The 25,107-nt window shown below is 40.2% G+C and overlaps 1 protein-coding gene across 4 annotated transcripts in view; it reads right to left on the reverse strand.

Moving 5' to 3' along the window:
- NRP1 (neuropilin 1) overlaps positions 1-25,107 on the reverse strand; it is a 137,497-nt gene that overhangs the window by 21,267 nt on the left and 91,123 nt on the right. For 2 of the 4 annotated variants that reach the window (XM_027073773.2, XM_027073772.2), the window contains exons 7-11: positions 20,195-20,350; positions 16,642-16,786; positions 9,270-9,601; positions 4,573-4,717; positions 1,093-1,176 (exon numbers count right to left, since the gene is read on the reverse strand). In XM_027073773.2, the coding sequence (XP_026929574.1) occupies positions 1,093-1,176; positions 4,573-4,717; positions 9,270-9,601; positions 16,642-16,786; positions 20,195-20,350 (862 nt within the window). Of the gene's footprint in view, positions 1-1,071; positions 1,177-4,572; positions 4,718-9,269; positions 9,602-16,641; positions 16,787-20,194; positions 20,351-25,107 lie in introns of all 4 variants that reach the window. The other 2 variants (XM_027073771.2, XM_027073770.2) reach the window with 1 other exon arrangement.

Here is a 25,107-nt window from a genome sequence, read left to right on the forward strand (position 1 = left end):
AGCTGGGATTTAAATGTAAACCAAGTTCATGGTACTATGTCTCTGAGCTACATTTCACCTCTTATTCTGTCTGAGTGCCGAGCTCTCTTGCTCCTTCAGAGGAGAGCTTTTGAAGTAATTGGAAATGTACTGTGGGACATTTCCTTCCAGATTTTTACATTAATGCATTAGCCAATAACATGGCACTATTATGAAGTTACATGGTAACGCCTTCAGTTTCGCCCATGGAAATTAATTATGTGGGCTCTCTGAGTCCCCTCTGGCTAAAAATACAGACCTGTATCCAAGGGCTCATGTTTAATCTAAAATGAGAGTCAGATGCTATATGAAACTGCATTTGACCCAAGTGGCGATAAAGGTCCCACAGTGCCTTTGGCAACAATAGGGTGAAAATCCTACTGCCTTGGCCAATTTCCAAGTGGTACAATCCCATTTCCCCACTTGTCTAATATTTCCTCTGCCATTCCAAGTAGAAGAGAAGGTCACTTTGTAGCTCTTAGGGTTTTAGAATGTTATGGAGTAATACTCTAAATTAATTAGTGAGGTATTTGGCACACACCGTCCCTGATACATTTGCTAGTGGTTGCTGATGTGAAATAAGAAGTAATTCTGCCTTTGTAAATTTCAACGTAAAATGATTTACAAAACCCTAACTTAAAAGCTGCATTTCAAATATAAGCCTAATTTCATCAATTAGTTAGGTAAAGGTTCCACTCAAAGCATTTTCCCCTTGTTCAAAAATGCAAATAAACATTCTAAAGTGTGTGGTTGTGTAGCGGTGGTGCACGTGTTGTGGGGGTGGGGGTTTGAAGGTGAGGATGAGTTTAGCACATGGAGCCATAGAGAAATTCTTATGGAATTAAGAAAATCCTAGCCTCTGGCTCTGAAAATGGCTAAAATAATTGTGTCGAACGGCAGCGGCAGATGGCATGAGGAAAGGAAGCAGTGACCCCAGTTGATGATGGCCGCCACCGTGAGAGGCTACACAAACATGAACAGACATGCACTAGCAGGTCTCCACTACGACATAACTGAAATGGCACAGCAATGGGATGAAGATGGTTTCTGCACCTGTGAGCTGGAAGTCATCACCTGTTCCGCTGTGGCAGTTGGCCTGGTCATCATCACACTCGTCCACCAGGTTCCCGTTGGGAGTGGTCGGTCCAGCTGTAGGTGCTGAAACAAGATCCAAGGATTACTACCTCACACCTCTGAAATGTATTTGCAAGGCTCTGGCTATTGAGTCTGCTAACACCTTTGCAGAAAACTCTAATCCGTGGTAAGAAGGCCAGGAGCATGATTCGCCTCCCTTTCAGGAGCTAAATCTACTTGGATTTGGCAGAATTCGTTGGGGACTGCTTTGTTTTGGTATTTGATCCATATCTGTTCAGTAGAGCTGGCTGCCCTAGCATTTTATACATTGCTATCTACATAAACATCCTTTTTGTGAAAAGTGCTTGCATTCTCACTGGTTATTTATTCATGACCCTGGAATTGAGAACTTTGATGACAGAGATTCTGCTTCAACTGTTTTTCCTTACATTCTCAATGGGCTAGAGAATTCGCCTGTCATGAATTCCTTTACTTTCTTAGTATTAGCTAAGCTTGCTAGGTTTGTATTAGAATTTTTCTCCAAAAGGGAGTCTCAAGATTCACTTTTAGTACAATATTGTTCTTTAAAAAAAAAAAAAAAAGAAAGAAAATTGTGAATGACTCCATTTCCCTTTAACTAAGCTTCTCAACTTGTGATCCCCCTCTCCAGAGCAGGTGTTTGAGAGGAGCTGTCTTAGATGTCCTGGGGTCATTTTCCCTTAACTCCCGGAAGACTGCATTCCACTGTGGACAGGTATTCCTGTATCTTTGAGTGTGTAGTTGAAAGGTAGCCAACATTAATCAAAGACTGCTTTTGAAGTTCTTTAAACTTAGTTTGGTCTATTATTTTTCAGCCTGTTACTCATTCTTGCAATCTGTTTAATATTTTACAGTTTTTGGCATTACCTTTCACTTTGCAAGGCTTGAGATAATGTACAGCTCTCAATGTCTGAGAACCAGACAAGATACTGGGAGTGGGGGCCTGTTCTCTAATAGCTTCTGGCCATGTGTCTGGGAATGTGTTGGTAACTGCTTCTTTCTCAATAAAAAAAATTGATAGTCTTTGTTATTGTGCTTAATTACTGAGCAGAGTTATGACAAATATAGAAATGTAGCTAGGAGCGCCTGGGTGGCTCAGTCGGTTAAGCGTCCGACTCTTGATTTCGGCTCAGGTCATGATCTCATGAGATGGAGCACTGTGTCCAGCTCTGAGCTGACGGCACAAACCCTGCTTGAGATTCTTTCTCTGACCCACCCCCCTCTCAAAATAAATAAATAAGCATTAAAAAAAAAAAAAAAAAGAAAGAAATTTAGCTAGCTTCAACTTCCTCAACTGCCCAGAGCACACACTAGGAATGTGTACAGAGAATGTGCACAGTGTTTAGGCACACCATCTAGACTTTGTGAAATGCATACACACACATTTTGGGCTCCACGTACTGCTATCAGTGAATCAGTGGAATCCTTCCTGCTAATCCAGATACTTGTATTCACTGAGTTACCTGCCACTTTTAAGTATTTTAAACTCTCTATTCATCTGCATTCCTTATGGGATTTGTAAAGGAGGAATTCCTCATTGGAAGTGGCCCAGGGTAGTACCTGGTTTAAATTTAAAAAATAGAAAGTGAATAATTTTTATTTCCCAATTTTACTACTTGGATATATTTTATCTTCTGTGATTCTCTAATTGTGTCTTATAAATGCTAGCCCCAAACAGGACAGACACTTGCAGAAGGCTCAGCTATATCTCACTGTCTTCCCGTATCCCTCTAGGTATGTCCCATGGCACAGTCATGAAGCAGATATTTTAATAGGGCCTGTTAATCATTTTAAGGAAGAAAAAAAAAAAAACAACACTCCTTTTCACAGATTGTGTCAAAAAGTTTTGACATTACTTTCCCCGGATGTTGGTTTCTCTTATGGCTAAGGGCAACTTCCTCACTTTTGTGAGTGCTTGGAAACATCTGTGGCAAATCTCTTCACCAACGATCTGTACCTCTCACTACAGAGTTGACACTGGCAAACTGCCACCAGCCTCAGTCTTTTCAGCCATCCATTCATTCCACCTCTTAAATCAGTGTTGCTTTCTAGAATCCAGGCTGATGACCTGCATCATGGCAACCGACTCCCTTTTCCAGATGAACACGTTTCCCAGTAAATGGAACAAACATTGTCTGCAGTGGGTTCAATCTGCCCATCCCTTTTTGTTTCTTGGTATCTTTGCCAAAGTCCTGGCACATAGTCATTCTTAGTCTGTGCTGATAGTGACTGGATAATTCAGAGGTCTGAGATATGACTACAGATAAGGAAACAACTACACAATAAAGAATGGGAGATAATGGCCTGCTTTAAAATAAATACATACAAAAGTAGCTATGAATTATTCACTAGTGTGGTGATTTATAGCTTCAGATTCTTTAGTGCATAAGAAAAGTTTTATGATGTTTAATGTGCTCAAGAATGTAATTATATTTGGGTAGCTCAAAACAGAAATAATTTTGAAACCACAAGAAGGTGATATTAAAAAGCATTCTTTGAAACAACCATGAGCATATGCTCAATTGATTAACATCTGGGTACCAACAATAGCCATTCTTTGAGCTAACCTAGAGAAAGACCTTTATGGGGATGGAAAAGTTGGTTACTCTTTATGCCCAAATCTAAGGCAGATGGGAATTCTAATGCACAAAAGCATTAGATGGTACAATAAACAACTATCATATCATTTTTCAAACATTCCTTTTATTTATTATGTGATTAAAAAATGCAGAGGTAAGTGCAGTTCTGAGGTCAGTGTGTGAGCTGAATTTGTCCTTGAGATGACTTTCATATGATAAGTGTATGCAGTAATATCCTCAAACAGACCTCACCGTACATTCATACATATTATCTCATGTAAAGTTTTGTTTCTCTGCAGTAGCCTAAGCAGTTCATTCAAGATAATGGTGGTGGTTCTGTCTGTCAAATGCTGTTTCCCACTAGTATGAGATGGCAGTCAACACTGCAGACAGAAAGTTGAATGGGACACAGATGGCTAAACAACACTAAAAAGTCAAAGGAATTAGTGATTGCCAGGGGTCTAGGGGAAATTGCTTGATGGGTGGGGGTTTTGCTTTGGAACTGGATAAAAGTGGTGGTCGCAAAAATAACTGAATGTACTAAATGCCACTGAATTGTTTACTTAAAAATGGTGAATTTTATGTTATGCAAATTTCACCTCAGGAAACTTAAAAAAGTCAAAGAAGGCAACCCAAAGAATCTGAGGAGAGTTCCACAAACAACCAATACAAAAGTGGGATTCTGAAGGCACTGTTTGGTGGAATGTGCTAGAACGTCGAGCCTCACAGACTGACAGGCACAAGGTAGGATCACCCAGGGGAAAAAGCTGGCAATTTTCAGCCATGCCATCAGGGGCATAAATGCATGAAGAAAGAGATTAAAAGGTGGGAAACTAGAAGGGACTCGGGACGTTGTAATTACCTTCCACTTCACAGCCCAGCAGCTCCATCCTCAGCCCCAGTCCTCCATGAGTGGCTCTCTCAGGGTAGATCCTGATGAATCGTGTGGAAAGAGGTGGAAAAGTCCGTAGCTCTGGTGTATCGTAGTTGTTGTTTCCTTCAAAAGACTGAAGTAGGAGAAACACCATTATCAATAAAACCTCCCTTTCGGTAGAGGAATCCCTCCTTCAGGACTCTTAATAGGGCAGAGAAACAGACCCCATCCCACCACCTCGTAAATGGCTGACATATCTTTCATAAATGAGAAAGGGGGGGGGGGAACAACTAAAGCTTCTCTAAGAAGTGACAGATGTCATTTCTCAGAAACTTTGAAGTACACACTGAGGCTATACCAGAAACTGAGGATTTAATGAGACATGTTTTCAATGCTATGCTGATGTGCCTTCAAGAAGTGACACTCTTACCACCTCCTTGAGGTGGAGGAAGAGAAGTCAGGAAGAGAAGCTGCCATTTTTCAGAGCTATGTTAGACACCACATTTTCAGTGACGACTCCTGTTACATTCTCTTAAAGAAGCGGGTCCTAGTTTGCTAAAACCTGTAGAAGAGGGAGTGATTAAATTCCTGAAGAAGGAGATATTAAATTTAATGTAGTACAAGTGCTATTTAGTTAGGAACTGGGGTTATTCCAACTCACTGAAATTGCTATTTACTTAAGCAGAACCACCAGTTGGAGGCATTTGTAGATAAAAGAGCCTCTCAGGAAAGTAACAAGGGTCCTGGCTATCAAGTGAGGCTCTGATGCCTGGCTGAACTGCAGTGTGAATGGGCTCCTTTTTTTGAAATACATTCCTGACTTGAAGTCACTGTGACATTCTTCAGGGGCCAGGCCACCCATTGCCCGTGCTGCTACTTGATTATTTTATTTCCCTTTTTACATTGACAGGAAGGTCAAAATCCTTGAGTGGAATCATAAGAAAATGGAACAATAATTTTTTCAAGAAATAGATAAGCCTTCTTCTATCCTCTTCTCCCAACATTATTCTTTAATCCTACCCCTAAAGGGAGGTGGGGAGGGAGATTAGGAAAATCAAGTTGCCTTATCATTGCGAGTGTCTTGTTATACATGAAACATCGCATCATGTTTCCTGGTGCAAGGCGTTGTTCTAAGTGCTTAAAGTATATTAATTCATTTAATCCTCAAGACAACTCCTTGAGGTACATTCTATCATTATCCTCAGTTGACAGGTGAGGCACAGAGAGGTCAAGTAATTTGCCCAAGGCCATACGTACTGTAAGTGTCAGAGCCAGGATTCAAACCTAGGCAGTCTTAACTGGGGCCCTTCACCACACTGCTATGATGCCTCTGCCCTTAGAAATAATCATGTCTAATCTCATTACATTCAAGTAACTGAGGTCTATAACCAAGGCCACATACTTAGTTTCCTTAATTTTTCTTTAAATGTATTGCAGTTTGGGTTACTGACTGGTAGATTAGATTGAGTGGATGGCCAGCCACCAGGCCATGTCAGTCAGGAGCAGGGACCATACCCGATTCCTGGATCAAGATGTCATAAGCCAGCAAAAGATGTGATCATTCAGTGGTAGAAATATCAGGGCTAAAAGGGACACACATGTAAGTGAAAACAGACAGATTGGGTTGACTGTGATCTGGCCAGAGGTTCTCTGAGTTCCAGAAATAAATTAATTGGTCCTATCCAATCCAGAAAAGTCTCCAGAAATCTAAAGGACGTGGTTAACACAGACTCGCTTCTTCCCCTAAAGCTGCCTTCTCTTATTTTGAAGAGTAAAATCCTTATTGGGGTTCTGCACTCTTGATGGAACACAGTTGCTTCCAGTAATTGGGAATCTGACATATATTATTGTTAGGCCCAATTAAGTGTCGTCAGTGAGATATAATTATAATGAAAACAACATTACTATGCATGCCTGTTCTATGTTAATATAGCTCCAACAATCACAGGAGAAAAGCACTTATAGCTATAGACTCCCAGCTCTTCTTCTAATTTTAACTTGAGTAAAGAATTAGGACAATGTAGAAAATGATAAAAGCTGTCCGTGATGAGCTGGAAAGAATATTAGCAGCGAGGATCTATATGGAAATGAGCTAACACTGCTAACATAAGATCGTTTATGAAATATCTTTGTGTCCTGTTACTCACCGTGGTTTAGAAGAAGAGGAATTTGAGCATTTAGATCTCCTCTCTGCTTAATTCAAAGACTCTGATATACCTTGTCCATCATGTACTACTTGAGGGTAGGAAGTGAGGAGCAGGATATAGGGGATTTTATAGCCATCAAAGTACTGTTTTATTCATAAAACCCAGTACTCATTCTACTATTACACAAAAGATACTTGGCATCCTAAGCGGGTGACCTTCATTTGTAAGTTTAAATAGAGTATGTTTTAAGTATCATTATACAATTTAGTAATATGCACTGCACCTAAATTGAAGGCTTTACCCATGTCCTTTTGCATCTTAAAGATTTTATTTAAGGAGAAGGACATGTCAGGAATGACAGATTAGGCTCTATGTAAATAATTTAGAGGCTTTTGTGGTTTTAAATATCATGGGATGATAATGACGGATAAGATCATATTTGAGGAGAAAAATCTCACATACTCATGAGTGGAGTTTTTTGTTAAGATTGAAACCTGTGTGCTGGCTCCTGGTGGAATTCTATGTGCAATGTACTACAGTAGAGTGATAGCTTTAGACTTAATTGCAGACTCTATGAGGCACCTTATCCAAAGCATATGGTAATTTGTTTTCTTTCTCTCCTAGAACCCTCATGTTGAAGGTGTCACAACACCTGCTGTTGTCACAACAGCACCAGGATGTTGCTGATGTGTGGCATATTCACACTTTGTGACAAAGTCAGAAGGCTCACAACTCCTCTGAAAAGATGGGCTCTTAAGGGGAACTCCGGTTTCTGGTGTTTATTTTACTTTCTCTTTTATCAAAACAAGAGGGGCAGGCATAAAGGGGGTGGGGAATTAAATGAACACAAGAAGGAAAGTAGCTGTAATGTAGATTTAAAAAAAAAAAAAAAACACTGGAAATTGTTTAGAAACCACAAGTTAAGTAGGGGTGAGATGGGAGAGAGATTCTTACATTTCCGACAGCATCATCACTGTCAGTGGCCTGCCACACTGGTGCTGACCACGGCCTTGGTGGACAGGTAGCCAGTGGGGACAGGTGGTCTCTGCAGAGTCCAGCTTCTGGACAGAGGGGGATCTGGCTGTGCCAGTGGGCTTTTGTTTCCTGCCTGCAAAGCCCTTGGCCTGAGTCACTATATTCAAGGCACATCACCACAGTCGTTTAGAGTGGGAACAAGGATAACGTTCCCTCCAATGGGCTAAAATCTTTTCACAAAAGGAGTAGGTCCTGAGCAAAGCAGAGATGCAAAAGCTGGGATGGAAAGCCAGTTGTGTTGGGTGTGAGAAGTGCCATCAGCTGAATACTTCCCTCAGTGCACACAGAACTGATGGTCTATGGGTTGTTACTTATTCACACTCAAACCAGCCATCATCAGGCCTAGCTGGTGTTGTGTGCTCAGAAAATGCAAATCAGTGCTCACTTCGGCAGCACATATACTAAAAAAAAAGAAAATGCAAATTAGTTTGACCACCAGACTAAGTAAAACATAATCCCTAAAGAATCTGTTTGGTTAAAAAAAAAACGATACCACGTGTTGTGATGAATGTTGGAATATCTCCCTTATCATTGGATCAAGAGCCAAGTGTATTTTAAAAGGTTCCAAGGCATAAAAAAACATACTCAAGCATTATTCACAAAAGCCAAAAGGCAGAAACAATGAAAGTGGCAATAGGTGGATGAATGGATATGCAAAATGTGGTATGTGCATACAGTAGAGTATCATTCAGCTTTAAAAAGAAATGGAATCCTGTTGCTCCAACTTGAGGACACTGTGCTAAGTAAAGTAAGCCAGTCACAAAGAAACAAATATTGTATAATTCCACTTATGGGAGGCTCCTGAAGAAGTCAAATTCACAGAGACAGAAAGTGGAATGGTGGTCGCCAGGAGCTAGGGCATCAGGAAATGGGAGTCATTGCGGGGTGGGTACAGATTCTCAGTTTTGCAAGATGAGGAAGTTCTGGAGATCGGTTGCACAACACTAGGAATGTACCTAACACCACTGAACTTTACATCTGAAAAGGTTAAGATGGTAAATTTTAGGTTTTGTGTATGTCACCACAATTAAAATGTTAAAAAAAAAAAACAAAAAACCAGCAACAAAAACCCCCCAAAAACCACTTAAATGAGGGCTGGGTGAGAGAAGGGAAAAGGGATGGGGGTGGGGCAGTGGCTAACAGATTAAAATCTGTTGAGAGATTCTGAGTTTCTGCTGGGTTGCCCTGTCAGTCCCCAGGCTCCCAGGCTCTGGGCCGCCCTGTCTCCTGAGTGTCGAGCTTTCCCCTGTTCCCTAAGGAAGGAAAGGCGGCCAGCAATGTAATTCTTTTCTGCGTTGATCTCAGATACCACTTTTAGCATCTCATTCCTGTCTTCCCTAGAATGGGGGTCTTACGGACACCATCCACACTTCCACTGATGTCATGGCTTTAAAGAAATACAAAGTCGTACTTCCTCAGGAAAATGCTGGAGGTCCTGGATTTAAGTCAATGACATGAGAAAGGACTTCCTCCCCAGCAGCTGCTCCCATCCCTGGATCTCACCTTAGCCTTGCGCTTGCTGTCATCCATGATCATTTTCCAGTCTGAGCCATTGTTGCTGTACCCGATCTTGAATTTCCTCATGAACACCTTGTTTTCCCTGTGCTTCCCCCCCTGAATGATGATGCCCCTCACAATCTTCTCTTCCCCCAGGTCCACTTGGAGCCACTCGTTTATGTATGGGTGAGGAGCAGGTGGCAGTGCCCAGCCAGAGCGACTGGTTACCAGGCGAATATTTTCAGGCATCCAGTTTCTGTCCCCTTGGTTTGATGCTGTTATCTGGGAGTCAGAGATAAGTCCAGACACCATACCCAACATGCCAGAGCAAGGATAATCTAGAGGGTGGAATGAAATAGATGATGCAAAATGATTTTCTATAACTCTCCATGCTTAGAAAGAGAATACCACAGACTGAATAGGAACATTGTACCCATTCATATACATTTTTAAGTCTCTGGATCATTTGACATTAAACCAAAGCTCTCCCTCCCTCAAACCTTTCTCCTAGACTTATAGCACTCCCTCCCACACTCACATTCCAAGAAGGAAACTCTTCCGTGAAGATAGACATTTCCCCATTTTTGAGTTCTTCCAAGCTTAATGTCAAAGTACTGATGTTCCAGTCCCTTTGGTATCTAGAACTTAGCCCTAGATCCAGTACAGGCCCTGCCCAACAGAGGTTCAGTTTATGATAGGCTGGAGATAGGAAATCAGTAATTCCAACAGCCGGAGGCTGTCCTGCCCACCCCTTTTCTAACTGCTTTAGGAGCTTTCCACACGAAAATCCCATTGTCGTCACAAACGTACCATGTCCAAACCCAAACGGCCCTTTTCCCCTTGATACTGAATCTCTTTATCAAACTCTGTGTTTTAACCAGTGGAACCGCCAACCAGCTAGTTTCTGCCTAGTCATCTAGTCTTTCTCTATTTTATATATTCCATTTCTGTTCTGCTACTAAATCCTGTCATATTTTCATTAAAAAAAAAAAAAAAGTATGTTGGTTGGTCCTGCCTTGTGGTCCTCATTTCCTTTTGGCATTACTCTGGTCTGCACCCTCCTGGCCAGGGTGCTAACTGGTCTGGTTGGCTTGTCAGACCCCAGTTATGAATCTATACCATCCATAACTGCCAATTCACTTTCCATAAAAAAATTTTTTTTTGCAATGTCATTCTTAAGCTCAAAAATCTTCCATTCCTAAGTAAAATAAGCCAGACACAAAAGGACAAATATTGTATGATTCCATTGATGTGGGGTATGGAGAGGATTCAAATACACAAAGAGAGGAAGTAGAATGGTGGCCACAGGAACTGGTGGGAGGCAGGAATGGGGAGGTGGTATTTAATGGGTACAGAGTTTCAGTTTGTGATCATGAAAAGCTCTGAAGATGGAGTGTGGTGATGGCTGCCCAATAATGTGATTGTACTTCACACAACTTAATTGTACACTTAAAATGGCCCAAATTATAAATTTTATGTGATGTGTATTTACCACAATAATAAAAGAAAGAGAGCTTTAAAAAATTTCCATCGCCCCCCATTATTTATAGGACTATATAAAAAGTCTATCCAGCCTTTGAAATCTTCATTTTGGTTTCATTCTGTTTATCTAATTTTGTTTCCTCTTACTGACAGCATATTTCAGTGAATCCATCTTTTTGTATACCCTAGATACAACCCTCATCATTATCTTTGCTCAAAATGTTCCTGCAGCCCCTTATCCTCCTGTTGACAGAGGTAAGTTCTGCTGAAATTTTAAAACCCATCTTAAACTCTTCATGAAAACTTCTGAAACTATTCTAGCCTTTATTCCAAACTCTCCCTTGTCAGAAATATGATTGCATGTGCAGAAAGTAGCACACAGTTTAGCATTAAATTGTTCTCTCCATGCTTTAAGATTGGTTATCTTGCATCCACAGCTAGATTATAAATTTCTCAAAAGCAACAAACAGCATCAGGGGCACCTGGGTGGCTCAGTCAGTTAAGCATTCGACTTCGGCTCAGGTCATGATCTCAGAGTTCGTGGGTTCGAGCCCTGCGTCGGGCTCTGTGCTGACAGCTCAGAGCCTGGAAGGAGCCTGCTTTAGATTCTGTGTCTCCCTCTCTCTCTGACCCTCCCCTGTTCACTCTCTGTCTCAAAAATAAATAAACATTAAAAAAAAAAGCAACAAAGAGCATCAGATCTTTTTACATCTTCTGCAGCAGTCCAAGTAGCTTCTGAGCATAAGGAGAGTATCAATCATTGATTAATTGATTGGCCACTTAATAACAAATCATTCAATTATTCTCCTTTCAAAACTGTACACCTCAATCAAGGACATGCATAAGAATGATAACCTATTTTTCTTTGAAACAACTCAATTCTGCATAATATAACTAAAATTTAGCTTAAAAAATATAGCCATCCTAAATGAGAGGCATGCATTTAATGAGATTAAACTGTGTCCATGTTATCAGCTGGTCCTTAAGAGTCAATTGCTCAGATACTTTCCAATGAGTTGTACATTTCAGGTCATGCCATTTCTTTATCCAAGCATTCAGTCCCGGCTCGGAATTATGCATGTCCTGTCTTCCATACTGCAGCCTTGAAAGCCTCTCCTCATTTTACCCCATTTGTGACAGGCATAAATAATGGAATAAAAAACTTTCTTATGGGGGTGGGATGGAGGGAGGCTTTCTTTCATTCTGTTCCCTCCACTAGGAAGTCCCCATTATCTTGCCCTTCCCACTACCTAAACCACTACAAATCTTGAGCCATTTTTGAATGCTACAATTTTCCCAATATTTCCCACTAGGCATGGTTTTCTTTCTATGAGACTCTTCTTTAGCACTTTATGTGCATTTCTCTATATTGATGACCCTATGCAGCTCCTTGGATTGCTGCTACTGGCCTCACCAGATTTTGTCTTTGAGGACATGAGCCAAGTCATATTTAAATTTTTTCTATGACTCCTTGAGCCCAGCTTTCTATGGTATTTACTTAACAAATATTTGATAAATGAATCAACTTATTAACACAATAAAGGCAACTGCCATTTTTCTCAAGCACCCTTTCCTGTAATTCAGTCACAGTAGCTGCTCTTGGCTGGGACCTGGATACAATAAATTCAATGAGGATTAAAAAAAATTATAAAAAGTATTTTACTGAGGGTCTATGAAATTGTAGTGCTAAAAATAGAAGTCATATTTTTGGTCACTGTGGTCACACCTGTCTGATTCAAAATCAGCTTTTATAAAGAAAATGTTTAGCTAGTAATAAGTACCAGATGTTACCATCTGGACAAAAACACAATTAACTTGAATATTGTAAGGAGAGCACAACCTTTACCAGATTAACGTCCTTTCTCTAATGCAGACTTGGCTAAAGCAGAGTTTACATATCAACAAACCTAGTGATGCCCAGCCCCCATTCTGCTAACATATCCACAGTACAGTTAGACCCTTGTTCCTTCTATAAGTCTGCCTCATCCAAAAAAGAACAGTGAAGAGGCACATTGATTTGCCTTTAACTAAAAATTAGCACTTTTAACAATGTTAAATAACAATTATTAATTCAACAATTTAATAACTCACTCTTAGCAATGATTAGGAGAAAAGTTACACTAACATTTCAAGATTTGAATAAGATGCTAGGATCTAGTTCTATTCTTCCATAGCAGGCTTGCTCAGATGTGCTTTAGCCTGGCTACATGTCAAATCCTTTGGAAATAGTGTTGCCAAATTTAGCAAACAATCAAAGAAAAACAACAAAACAGGAAACAGGATGCTAGACTAAATTAGAATTTAAAATAATGAATAATGTTTTAGTATAAGTATGTCCCAAATATTGCATGGGACATACTTATACTAAAAAATTCTTCGTCATTTATCGGCATCAAATTTAACTGGACATTCTGTATTTTACCTGGCAACCCTGTTCGAAAACTTAAAAAGCAATATTAGATGGAAGGGAGAGATGAGTTCTGTGGTGGGGAATTAAGGTGATTCTTTTCATTGATATATTATGGTAAAATTATACAGTTTTAATAGGAAAACTGAGATATACTGGTAAATCAAATACTCTGTTTTAGAGAATGAGAGGGATCATGATAACTGCATTTGATGGGTGAAACTGAGTGAGCATAATTTAATCTTCCCATGATGACTCAGGATATTGTGGCACCTGAGATCATCCCTCCAAACTTTGATTAACATAGGAACACACTGATGTGAGCAGAAGCACCAGTTAAGACACTTCTGGTTAACAAACACAAGTTAAACGAGTTTGTGGTATGTTCTCATACATCAAGCAGTAATCCTCCAAGATTATCTTCCCCACATATCCATATTTGCCGAAATGATGAAGCCTGCTTTGTCAAAATAATGAAAATGCTCCTTTGGCAATCACCTTTAAAACAGAATGGTTTTTGCTCCAATCTTGTTTTCTTTATATCTCTACATGGTGACCACACTGTATACTCTGGCTTCTCTAGGATTATTGTATTTCTAAAAAATAATTTCTGAATACAAAAATTAGGTTAAAACTTAAGGGCTCTGGAGACTTTGGAAGTCGAGTGATGTGTTCACAGGATAACTTAATTCAGTAGTTTTTGTTTGTTTTAATCCAGTTTGAGTTAGGAATTGCCAACTGAAGAGGAGAGGGTGGTATTTTGAAATTCAGTCATTTGTGGATAAAACTGCAATTCATTCATCCATTCATTCATTAAAAAATAAATGTATTGAGCACTTGTTCCAGGCATACAGGATACAATAGAAAGTAAGGCAAACATGGCCCCTGCTTTCACGGATCTTACAGTCCAGCAGGGACACTGCAGCCTTGTTCTCTTGCATTAGTCTCTATTCTGAGGGGACTAGGGCCTCTGAAAGCTGAAAACTATCTGCTTCTGGTCATCAAGAAGAAAACTCTGCTTGCTGGGACTTTGTCCTAGGTTCAGTTCATGGAGTACCATTCACTGTGTAATTTACTGGGTACCATTTAGTTAACACTGACTCTAGGCCAAGTGTATTATAAATACTTTCAATTTAATCTTCATTACAGCTGAATTAAGGTTAATCTTACTGACCAGGAAATGGAGTTCAGAGGGACAAAATGTCTTGCCCATGGTCTCACATTCACCAAGTGGACAGTCGAGAGCGAGGCCTGGATAGATGTCTGCACACTTTCTGTCCACGTGACCATCCTTATAACATGCTGCCTTCCCAAAAATCTGCCTTGGTCAGTTATTTGGAGATTGTAGCTACCTTACTAGAGAGAAGTATCTAAAATATATCAGGGGTCATGATAAAAACATTAGCGCTATGAACTTAAAAGCAGTATCTTTTTTGGGAAAAAATAGCTCCTTAAAATAATAGTAAAATAAAATATATGTGAAAATGGTGTATGCTATTTTAGATATCTATGTTTAAATAAATAAACTAGACATTTAATTAGTCCTTTAACGTTGAGTCATGTAACATTTTTGGTTTTAAAAATCCAATAAAGTATTTGCCTTCTTCACATGTGAAGACTCACACACCTAGAATGAACTCTCAGGGAAATCCTTGTGAAAATGGAAAGAGAGGTTCAAATTTAAGTATGTTTTATTGAACTAAAAGGAGAACTTCAGAAATCAGAGTTTAGACTACTACGTTTGGAGTCTTTACAAAGTTACTTCTTCTTCTTCTTCTTTTTTTTTTTTTTTTTTGGTGCAGTGACATTAGATTAGAAATGAGCCAGAAATTATTTCCACCCTGACCTCAAATGGCCTTGTTTCTACAAATTTGTGAGCAACTTCTGAAATTTGTAATTCTCTGAAAATGACCTAGAACTTTTCTCATGTAACTGCTGATCAAAAATAAAGCCAAGGTTATATCTAACTTTTCAACATCCCTTCTTCCTCCAAACCTCTCTCCACCCAATTCCTGCCTCCAAGGCCTTGAACTTTCTTAGTCTTGGATCCTGAAACAATAAACAAACCTATCTCTGGTATGGAAATAAATATGATTTTGGTAAAATCAGGTGTCAGTTATTACTTGCCAAAATGGACTCTCCTATAAACAAGGATAGTTTTTTTCTCCTTAGTTTTTTCTTGTGGCGCTCTTGTCCAAATGGCTTGTAATTTCATTGAAAATTGCCCAGGTGGTGGGGCTTTTGTTTTTGTTTTTGTTTTTTTTTTTTAATTCAGTAGTTTCCTTGTCTCGATATAATTATCCTACAAAGGATAAAAATAAAAACAATAGTACTAGCATTCATGGAAGAAGAGATTAAATGTCCTAACTATGTACACTAACATAATATTAAAAGATAGTTCAGAGACTTCTAAAAGTGGTTCACTTTTAACTACTTTTTGGTGAATCAGTTACTGATTCCATTTAACTTTTAAACTTACACTGAAGGTTACATTGTACTGCTGTGTGTGTGTGTGTGTGTGTGTGTGTGTGTGAAACCTTTGCAATGTATTTACTTAAATGGTGAGGAATTGTGGCCTGACTAGTATTTACTTCAGAATACAGAATGGTGGCACAGGAAGATCAGTGAATCGCCAGAGAAATGCAGTGAGAGTGACAGTGACGACAGTTCTTTTACTTCCAGCTCTGTACCGAGCTGGCCCACTTTTTTAGCCATTTCGTGCCTCCAGAGTACACCTTCATCTCTCAAATGGGTATAATCCCTCTACTTACATCAATTTAACAGAGATTTTTTAAGTCCTGTGAATGTCAGAAGACACAAACAAAAAAAGAGGAAACATTGACCGATCAATTTCTAATATTAGTATATGCATTCAACAAAAGAGGGATAGATATTGAGACAAAAAGTTGTCCAGGTAGAGTGAGTGAAGAGAGAAATTCTCATAAGTTAAACTCCTTCTTGACTGTGGCTGACAGAGCCACCCATAGGCATCAAAATGAAAAAGGTGGAGAGCATGCCATGCAGTAATTTTTCATTGCAAATAGACTAAGCACCTGTCAGTGTGCCCTGCACCCAGGAAACAGAGATGAAAAGCACAGTGCTCACCATCATGGAGCTTGGAGTCAAGTGGAAAGGTGTCACTTAGCACCAGGCTGTGCTGAGCACTTTATATCCATGAGCTACTCCATTATCACAACAATCCTGCATGGTGCATGATGACTGTTTTCTAGTTGAGATCACTAAGGCTTTGAAAGACAATAAATTCCCTCACAAAATAAGCTAGTGAGGAGTATCAACAGGATTTGAACGCAGATGTCTAAACTCAAAGCATATGCCTTTAACCACGAACTGAAAATGACCAGATTTATATAAAGAAAACGACCAGCTTTATATAAAATTATAAAATTCCCATTCCTAAAATTATAAAAACTCCCTATATTGCAAAGCTTACATAAATCAAAACTGGGCCATCTTCAAGCTGGAACTCACCTGTTATCTTGCAGCCATAGACTTCAAACCTCATAGATATGCCAGTTTCCCAAGTCACCGGTTTGATTCGGACAAATCGAGTTATTAGTGGTTTAGGGAAAACTCCAAACACAACATCTGTGGGGTTGGTGTTTCCCTGAAAGATCTATATAGAAAAAGAAAGGGTCCTTTAATGACAGACTCTTCAGATTTAAGACAAATACAAAAATATGTTTCCACAAATGCCTATAAAAATTATTTATAATTTCAGCATTGCCCATCAAAGGTTGATGTGGCATTAGTAATTTGTCATGTTTTTTTTTTCAAATGATGGCAATCAGAAGAATTCACATGTAATGTAGAATGTTGTCCTAATCATCCATTCAATTTTCTGAGATCCTAGAGACTCCAAAAGCACTATTACGAAGACAACATTTGTTAAAGGCTACCTAAAAAAGGCTATCCAAAAAAGTTGGAAATTATTAACTTTATCATAAGGACCTACATAATACTATAGATGGTGCATGGGAACTCACTCTATTTTACTTTCCCAGGAACCCCCAGAAGGAGTACTTTTTGAGTTCAGTGTAGGGTCTGGCTTTAAAAAAAAAAAATTTTTTTTTTAACATTTATTCATGAGAGACAGAGCACAAGCGGGGAAGTGGGGAGAGAGACACACACACAGACCCTGAAGCAGGCTCCAAGTTTTGAGCTGTCCGCACAAAGCCCAACATGGGGCTCAAACACACAAACTGTGAAATCATGATCTGAGCTGAAGTCAGATGCTTAACCAACCGAGTTACCCAGGTGCCCCCATAGGGTTTGGCTTTTTGAAAATTCTAGGTTGTATTCCCAGCTACAGCACTGTGTCAAGTAGCTTCCCCTCTTTTAACTCCATTTCTTGATGGGAAACTTTATCCCTGACACCAACTAAGTAATGATCTTTCATCTTTTTTGGATATTGGTAAAATTATGTTTTAGCGGTCAAAATCAACACTGAGTTATAAATGATATGTAACTGGAAATCAGCTTTTCCAGGGCTCCTGCTTCTAGTTTTAAAAATGAGCCATTTTATTTTAAGAAAGATGAGGCTTGTAACTGCAAATGTAGTAAGTGCCAGTCATGAATGAGTTTCCCACAAGGATGTGTCGGGACTACTCTTCCTGGGCGTGGCTCCACTGCTGTGTTCTTCAGCAGGTTCCATGCTGGAACATCCGGCACTAGACCCACCTCAGGAGGAACTGAAAGCCTCTACTTCCCTGTCTTTCACTTTGGCCCTGAACTGGGGATATCCCGTGTCAAAGTAAATCAGCTAGTGCTCTGCTTCTTACACAGCCACACCATATTCCTATTATGTTGTGTCACTTGAGCATTACTGAGCCCATTGGAGGCCTGGAGATTCCTCCCCACGTTTCCAGGTAAGTTCTCAGAGGAGAACCACAATTTCCCAAGACTTGTTCTTCCCCTGGGAGAAAGGACTTCTAAAGGTCGAGCTGATGTTTTTACTTCATTTAGCTTAAGTGGCCTGTGTGACTGAAGGTGGTCAAATGCTTTACAAAGTTGGCCGTTAGCCTGATCCCTCTCCAGAGATGGTTTAATATCATAATTTATCCTTGCCTGTGATGGCCTTTGGATTTCTGTCCTACTTCAGCAAATCTCTCTGGGAAACAATCTGTGTGGGAGCATTTTTGTGTGACAGAGAAGAATGGGCAGCTGCCAGAGGAAGCAGAGTCCCAAGCCATATAACGCTTGAAGGGTCAACAAGTCCACTTCAGGGAGAGCCTGACAGTCAGTTAAGAGCACTGCATGCCCCGGCACAGGCTGGGGGTGAACTCTGGCTCACACTGAGGGGACTTCACATTTGCTGAAAACCATGGAGGTACATACATTCCACTCAACATAAAGAGGGCTGCTGGCCTTGTCATTGGCTAAGAAAGCAGGGAAGGGGGTAGGGGTCAGTGTCTGAGAGGCCGCAAAGTAAAGGGAAAGGAGGGTGGACAACAATAACTGGACGCCAGGTGGACGTCTGGCTTGCATTTAGGTTCAATAAAAGTGCTCAGATGGATGTCGCACCTATATCTTTGCTGAATCCTTCTTTATTCTTTCTGCCTCCCACTCTGGAAGCCCTTCCATGTGCCAGGATGTTCCCGGTAGTGGACCTAGAGTGAGCCCTGTGCATTGTCAGACACCCCCTCAGAACCTGGTGTGTGCTCTCGGACAGCCCCTTCTGGGCCATGCCAATGACTGATGGCCAGCGGCTGACGAGGACACCGTGGAGAAGTAGCAGTCGTGTTTTAAAGAAATGGCCTGAAGGCCTGAGGTCAGTTTTCCTTACTCTCCTTGCTGTGTCCTGGGCATTAGTATCTTGTTTGTTTGTTTGTTTGTTTGAAATTAAAGCATGTCTTCAAAAATATGTCAAGATTAAGTCATGAAACTTAGGGTCAAATTTTACTTGCTAAAGCTTCACAAATGTTGGCTGTGAGGATTTTTCTTCCCCAGATGGAGGACTGGTTCCATGTCCTCCAGGGCTAGTCAGTGGCCTTGAACTTGCTGTCCATAGACCTTCCCTCCCACAGGGCAACTGTCTATATATCTACTTTCATTTTGTCTGCCCTAAATAAGAGTGGGGGCTTTGCAGCTAATCAAAAGGAATTAACAGTTCTCTCACTTCACACTATGGCTCTTAGCTCCAGACCCAGAAGGAGAAAATCAGGCCATGCATGCTCAAAACAGAGACAAGGACATGTTAATTGGCCTCTTCCCAAATCCTGAATTTCAAGTTACCTGGATCTTTGCTACTATCCTTATCATTTCTGTGCATTTTATTTGGCCTTCAGGGCAAGCTTTTAGTTTTGAGGAAACAGTGAATATGAGATCTCAGAAATCTTTTGATGAGTAAATCAGAGCAAGCATAACTTCAAATAAACACGCAGGCTGAGAAAAACAACTCAGCTCCAAATGATTTAGGGTAGGGCACCCAGGGCAGGGCATGGTTGGTGTGTCTTCTTTTGTTAAGAGCAGTGAGGAGGTAACATCATGTCATTTGTGTGATCTGAGGGAACACTGTGAACTGCCTTTCTTCTATTCATTTTCACATAAACGGCCAAACACTCTTGTAAATTAGTTTGTGAGCCACAGAGGGTAGATGAAAAGGAGTTTTCTAAAACCAGCCCATGACTGAGAGGAAGAAAGAAGGAATCTATGAAAGACAATGAAGAAACACGGGGAAGCAAAACAGAACAACTCCTCAGGTTCTAAAAAGACAGTGCTTATCCTATACATGCTCAGTGTCCCCACGGGAGGGTTAAAGTGATTCTTGAGTCTAACACTTAATTTGGCTGGTATTGACTTTTCTAGGAAGCATCTGTATAATTTCCTCTTGGCTTCTGGATCTGGGAACATGAGACCCCTCCACCCCCACCGCTTGGTCAGATATAAACCTCAAATTGCACTTTTCATTTTAAATCAATCCCAAACTAAACCAGGCCAGACAGAAAGCTCCCAAACAAACAAGTAAAAATTGATCATCTGTTTCAAAGACTGAATTGGTTGAGGGGCTGACAGCGAAACTTACGACAGGTTTATTTCCTTCCTTTATGGTGATCCAGTCTTCCCCATTGGAGCTAATGTCTATTCTGTAAGTCTTGACATAGTATTTCTTCTTGGTTTCCTTTGAAATGGCTCCCTGTGTCCCGACAGCAGTGACAAAGCGCAGAAGGCCCAAGTCTACCTGCAAAACAATACAAGCTTAGTCAATCATTCACCCTGCACCATCATAACCTGAAACATCTTTTCCCGTGGGTTCCACAGTGCAGTTTTCAGCCACCTGAGAGTTATAGGTCCTACTTCCACCTGGCATCAACATCCCCTATCTTCTCCATTTCATTCCTTCTAAAGAAAGGCATGGCTAGGATTAAGACAGCAATTGTCCGAGTTTGGCAGTTCCAGGAAGAGACTGCTGCAACCACAATTGCTTGATCTTGGTACAAAAGTGAACACTGGTTTCAATATCATTTTGCTATATTTTCTAAGAGATTAAAAATTCTTTCCAAACAATGCATTGGTATGTGTTATTTTACAATTAGAAAAGATAAGATAAAATTAGAAAAGACAAGATAAACTTGCAAATTGGATGTTGGAGAGGCTTGGACTAAAACTCAGGTCTAATGGGCTCCCATTTCTCATCACTCTTCAGCATCTGTCCCCTTCCAGACAGAAACAAGAGGACTTTGAAAGCACTAGGAGTGCTGTGGTTTGGAGAATGGGCCAGAGACTTATAATCTGGAATGGAGGGGAGACCAGGAAGGCAAAGTAAGGATATCTGTTTCATCCTTAGATTTCTTCCTTCCCCGTATCTTCCCATGGCCTCTCTTGCAGTTCAGCTCAAGAGGCAAGTGGATTCCAAGGCATCATCTGGGAAGGACTGATGCCTCCAAGTGACAATGGCTAGAGTTCACAAGTTCCTACTGTAAGTTTCCAGTGGAGAAGTTCCTCAACATTGGAGCCTCGTCTTCATCTCTCACTAGCCTGTCTCGTACCCCTGAAGGTTGGGCTACTTGGAAGGCATCACAGCAGTGATGACAGAGGGTGACCAAAGCCTGAAGGTCCACGATTTCCTGGCAGAGGTGTGCAGTGGCTTGGGTTGTTCCTGCGACCCTGTGATATGAGTGGGTGGGACAAAGATCTAAGCATCAGGCCCTCAAATGTCTAGTATTGGTTCTGCCACTAGCTAGCTGTTGGGCCTCGGACAAATCACTTCATCTTTAATGACTTTAGATTTCCAGTTCTTCGTCTGTTAAATAAAAGAGTTGGGCTAGATAACCTGGAAGGCCCCTTTCAACTCTGACTTCCTATGATTCCATGTTCTCTGTAAAGTAAAATACTGTTGACCCTTGAACAATGAGGGGGGGTTAGGGGCTCTGACCTGCTCCATAGTTGAAGATCAGTGTATAACTTTTGACTCCCCCAAAACCTAAGTACTAATAATCCACTGTTGACCAGAAACCTTACAGATAATATAAATAATTGATACACACATAGTTTATATGTTACATGTGTTATATACTGTATGCTTACAATAAAGTAAGTTGCAGAAAAGAAAATGTTGTTAAGGAAATCATAAGGAAATACACCTCCAGTACAATACTATAAAAAATACACTTTTTAGTGTACCCCCATAGTTCAAACCCATGTTGTGTAAGGGTCAACTACAGTGGTTTTTTTTTTTCTTTTACTTCCCTTATTTCCATCATTAATAACCAAGAATAATCTTTAAAAACAAATTTAGTTCATTTATTTATTTTAAGAGAGAGTCAGTGTGAGTAGGAGAGGGGCAGAGAGAGAGAGGAAGAGAGAGAGAGAATCCCAAACAGGCTCCACACTGTCAGCGCATAGCCTGATGTGGGGCTTGAACTCACCAAACTGCGAGATCATGACCTCGCATGCTGAAACTGAGAGTCAGACGCTTAACTGACTGAGCCACCCAGGTGCCCCAATAACCAAGAATGATCTTAAAACAAAAATCATTACTTGTTTCTATAGATTAGAAATGTTTTCAGTTTCCTTTTAGGGATACATTTGATTATTTGTTTAAAATTGTTTTCCTCCATTTGTCATACCCTCTATTGTATTTCTGTATAATGCAAATACTTTAAAGAAATGATACAAATATATGGCAAATACTTTTGAAAGTTTTTTAAAAAAAATGTTTATTGATTTATCTGGAGAGAGAGAGATAGAGTGCAAGCAGGGGAGGGGCAAAGAGAAAGGGAGAGAGAGAATCCCAAGCAGGCTCCACACCATCAGTGCAGAGCCTGATGTGGGGCTTGAACCCATGAGCCATGAGAACATGAGCTGAAGTCAAGAGTTGGATGCCCAACCAACTGAACCACCCAGGCACCCCTGGCAAATACTTTTTAAAGGACACAGAAAGTAATTGCACATCACAACTGCTTAACAGTAACAAGATGTTTCAACAGTACATTCATTATTAGGTAAGAGAATGCCATTTTCCAATGAAAATAGCAACAAAAGCCAAAAAAAAAAAAAAAAGAAGAAAAAGAAAACAACCCCCTCCCCTGCAGTATACCCTCTACCTACCACCAAAACTTCTGAATCCTGCTTTCCACTTACTACCTGACAACCCAATTTTCAGAAAACAAAATTTCAATTAACCCTCCAGTCCTATAGGCCATGGACACCTAAAGAATTTCCATTTTATGTACAGTCAGCTTCATGAAGAATGACTATTGTCTTTCATGAATTGCTTTTTCCTGAAGGCCCTTAGAGTAGTTAAATCAACATGTTGCCAATTCACTTCAAAACTGAACACAAAGTTAAATCCAGGAAAAACAGCTGTGTTACTAGCTCGTAAAAGCCAAATTGAAGTCACACAATTCAATAATAGGAGACTTCATCTAGAAAGGAAGAGGATACCATTCAATGTAAAACCATCTTTGTCTCATTTACCTGATTTAAATTTTTTTTAACGTTTATTTATTTTTGAGACAGAGAGAGACAGAACATGAACTGGGGAGGGTCAGAGAGAGAGGGAGACACAGAATCCGAAGGAGGCTCTAGGCTCTGAGCTGTCAGAACAGAGCCTGACGTGGGGCTCGAACCCACAGACTGCGAGATCATGACCTGAGCTGAAGTCGGACACCCAACCGATTGAGCCACCCAGGCGCCCCTCATTTACCTGATTTTAAAGATGTAAAGTCTATGCTCTGGTTGCTATTACCAGATTTAAGAGAAAAAATGAGCAAGACTTTACTAGAAATTAATATTTTTGGATAATGGTAGATGCTTTAATTTTAACAAATAAATATTTACCCAACACATTTTTATCAAGTGCCTATACTTGCTATTTGAATTTTTTTCTGAAATTTGAGTTTTTTTTCACAAGTGAACTATAATACTTTGTATGAATTTGTATACAAAGCTGAAAAAAAGGAGGCAAATCCACGTTTGCCAGATTTAGCAAATAAAAATATAGACTGTTAGGTTACATTTGAATTTCAGAGAAACAACAAATGTTTTTAGTACATGTACGTCCCATGCAATATTTGGGACATATGAACAACTGGTCCATTGTTTACTTGAAATTCAGATTTAACTGGATGTTCTGGCAACCCTAAATCTAACTCTATTCCAGACAAATAATCAGGTGATTTTAAGTTGCCGCAAAAACTCTCTGATTTCCTAACGCTGCAATCTGAAAGTTAATGGGCACTCTGGACATGGTTGCACTCAACAATTTCAACTGTTTTCAAATGCTCTCAGAACACTTAGTGCTTTACTGACTATCCATTGAGTCATGCCCAATGCCATATCCACTTTCAAGCTGAAGGGCCCTTCAAGTCTTGACGTCCAAGGGAGCATGAAGCAGAGCTATTTAAATAAACTCTTCCTGTCAAACTTACAAATGGCTCTTCAGTTTGGAAATGATTAAATTCTCAAGAGTGCACATTCAGCTTAGGCTGATTTGAAATAACTCTAGTACTTCATTCCCTGGCTGTCCTTTTCCTAATTTTTAAACTTTGTTTTTAGGGTAAAATTTGGTTACCAGGTAGGAGAGAATTTAATTGGTTGTCAACTGGAAGAACCCTAGGCATTAGAAACAACTGACTTAAAGGAAGGAGCAACAGACTGGAATTAACTGGGTATCCAACAGGGGAAATGTCCAAGGTCCCAGATAGAAAGGCCCTAAAACATGTACACGAATCACTTGTAAAAAAGAAAAAAATATTTTCTTTTCTCAACAGCAATGAAATGCATTAGCAACCTCCTCTTGTAATTGCATAAAATTTCCTGCTGTGCTTTAAAACTCTGCAGATTCTCTTGTTTATACCGCACTGGGATACTTGAAATTTCATTTCATTTTTCTTCCTCACATTACTGCCACTGGGTTTAGTAAGGATGAATGACAACCTCACAAAATGATCAGGGCTGGGGCCTGAACCTTTGCAATTAAAACCGGATGGTAGCCAGAACTCTACCAAGACACAGCCTCCCTATCACTGCGGGAATTCTCATGGGCAACACCAGGGGTGTTCTTTCAAGTCCTTCTTCCTAGGTATTTTTGAGGAATGCCCTAACAACAACCCTGGAGTGACTCACTGGGTTTGGGAGAGAAGCAAAACCGTCAGCCTCAGAAGCCCTGCTGGGCACACTTCCCGTGTCTGTGTCAGGAGACTCAGAAGGACTCACTGCCTAAAGCCTGGGTGTTTACACCATTCTCACCGGTGAACCCAGCTCTGCTAACCATGACATTGGCCTCCATTGGCCTTTGTAGTCCTACCTGCTGCATCTATCCCTCTCCAACCATCCCTTCCAGCCACGTGAAATTATTTGTTATTCCTAACACAAAATAAGCCTTTCTGTTTCCCTGTTTTGCCACGTGAAGTTCTCTTGACCTAAAATAACCTTTTCCTCTTTTCTGACAACAAATGACTCTTTCGTCTTTTCAGTCCGGTAGACAGAATGAAG

This window comes from Acinonyx jubatus, chromosome B4 (assembly GCF_027475565.1).
Source record: "Acinonyx jubatus isolate Ajub_Pintada_27869175 chromosome B4, VMU_Ajub_asm_v1.0, whole genome shotgun sequence".
Classification (NCBI taxonomy): domain Eukaryota; kingdom Metazoa; phylum Chordata; class Mammalia; order Carnivora; family Felidae; genus Acinonyx; species Acinonyx jubatus.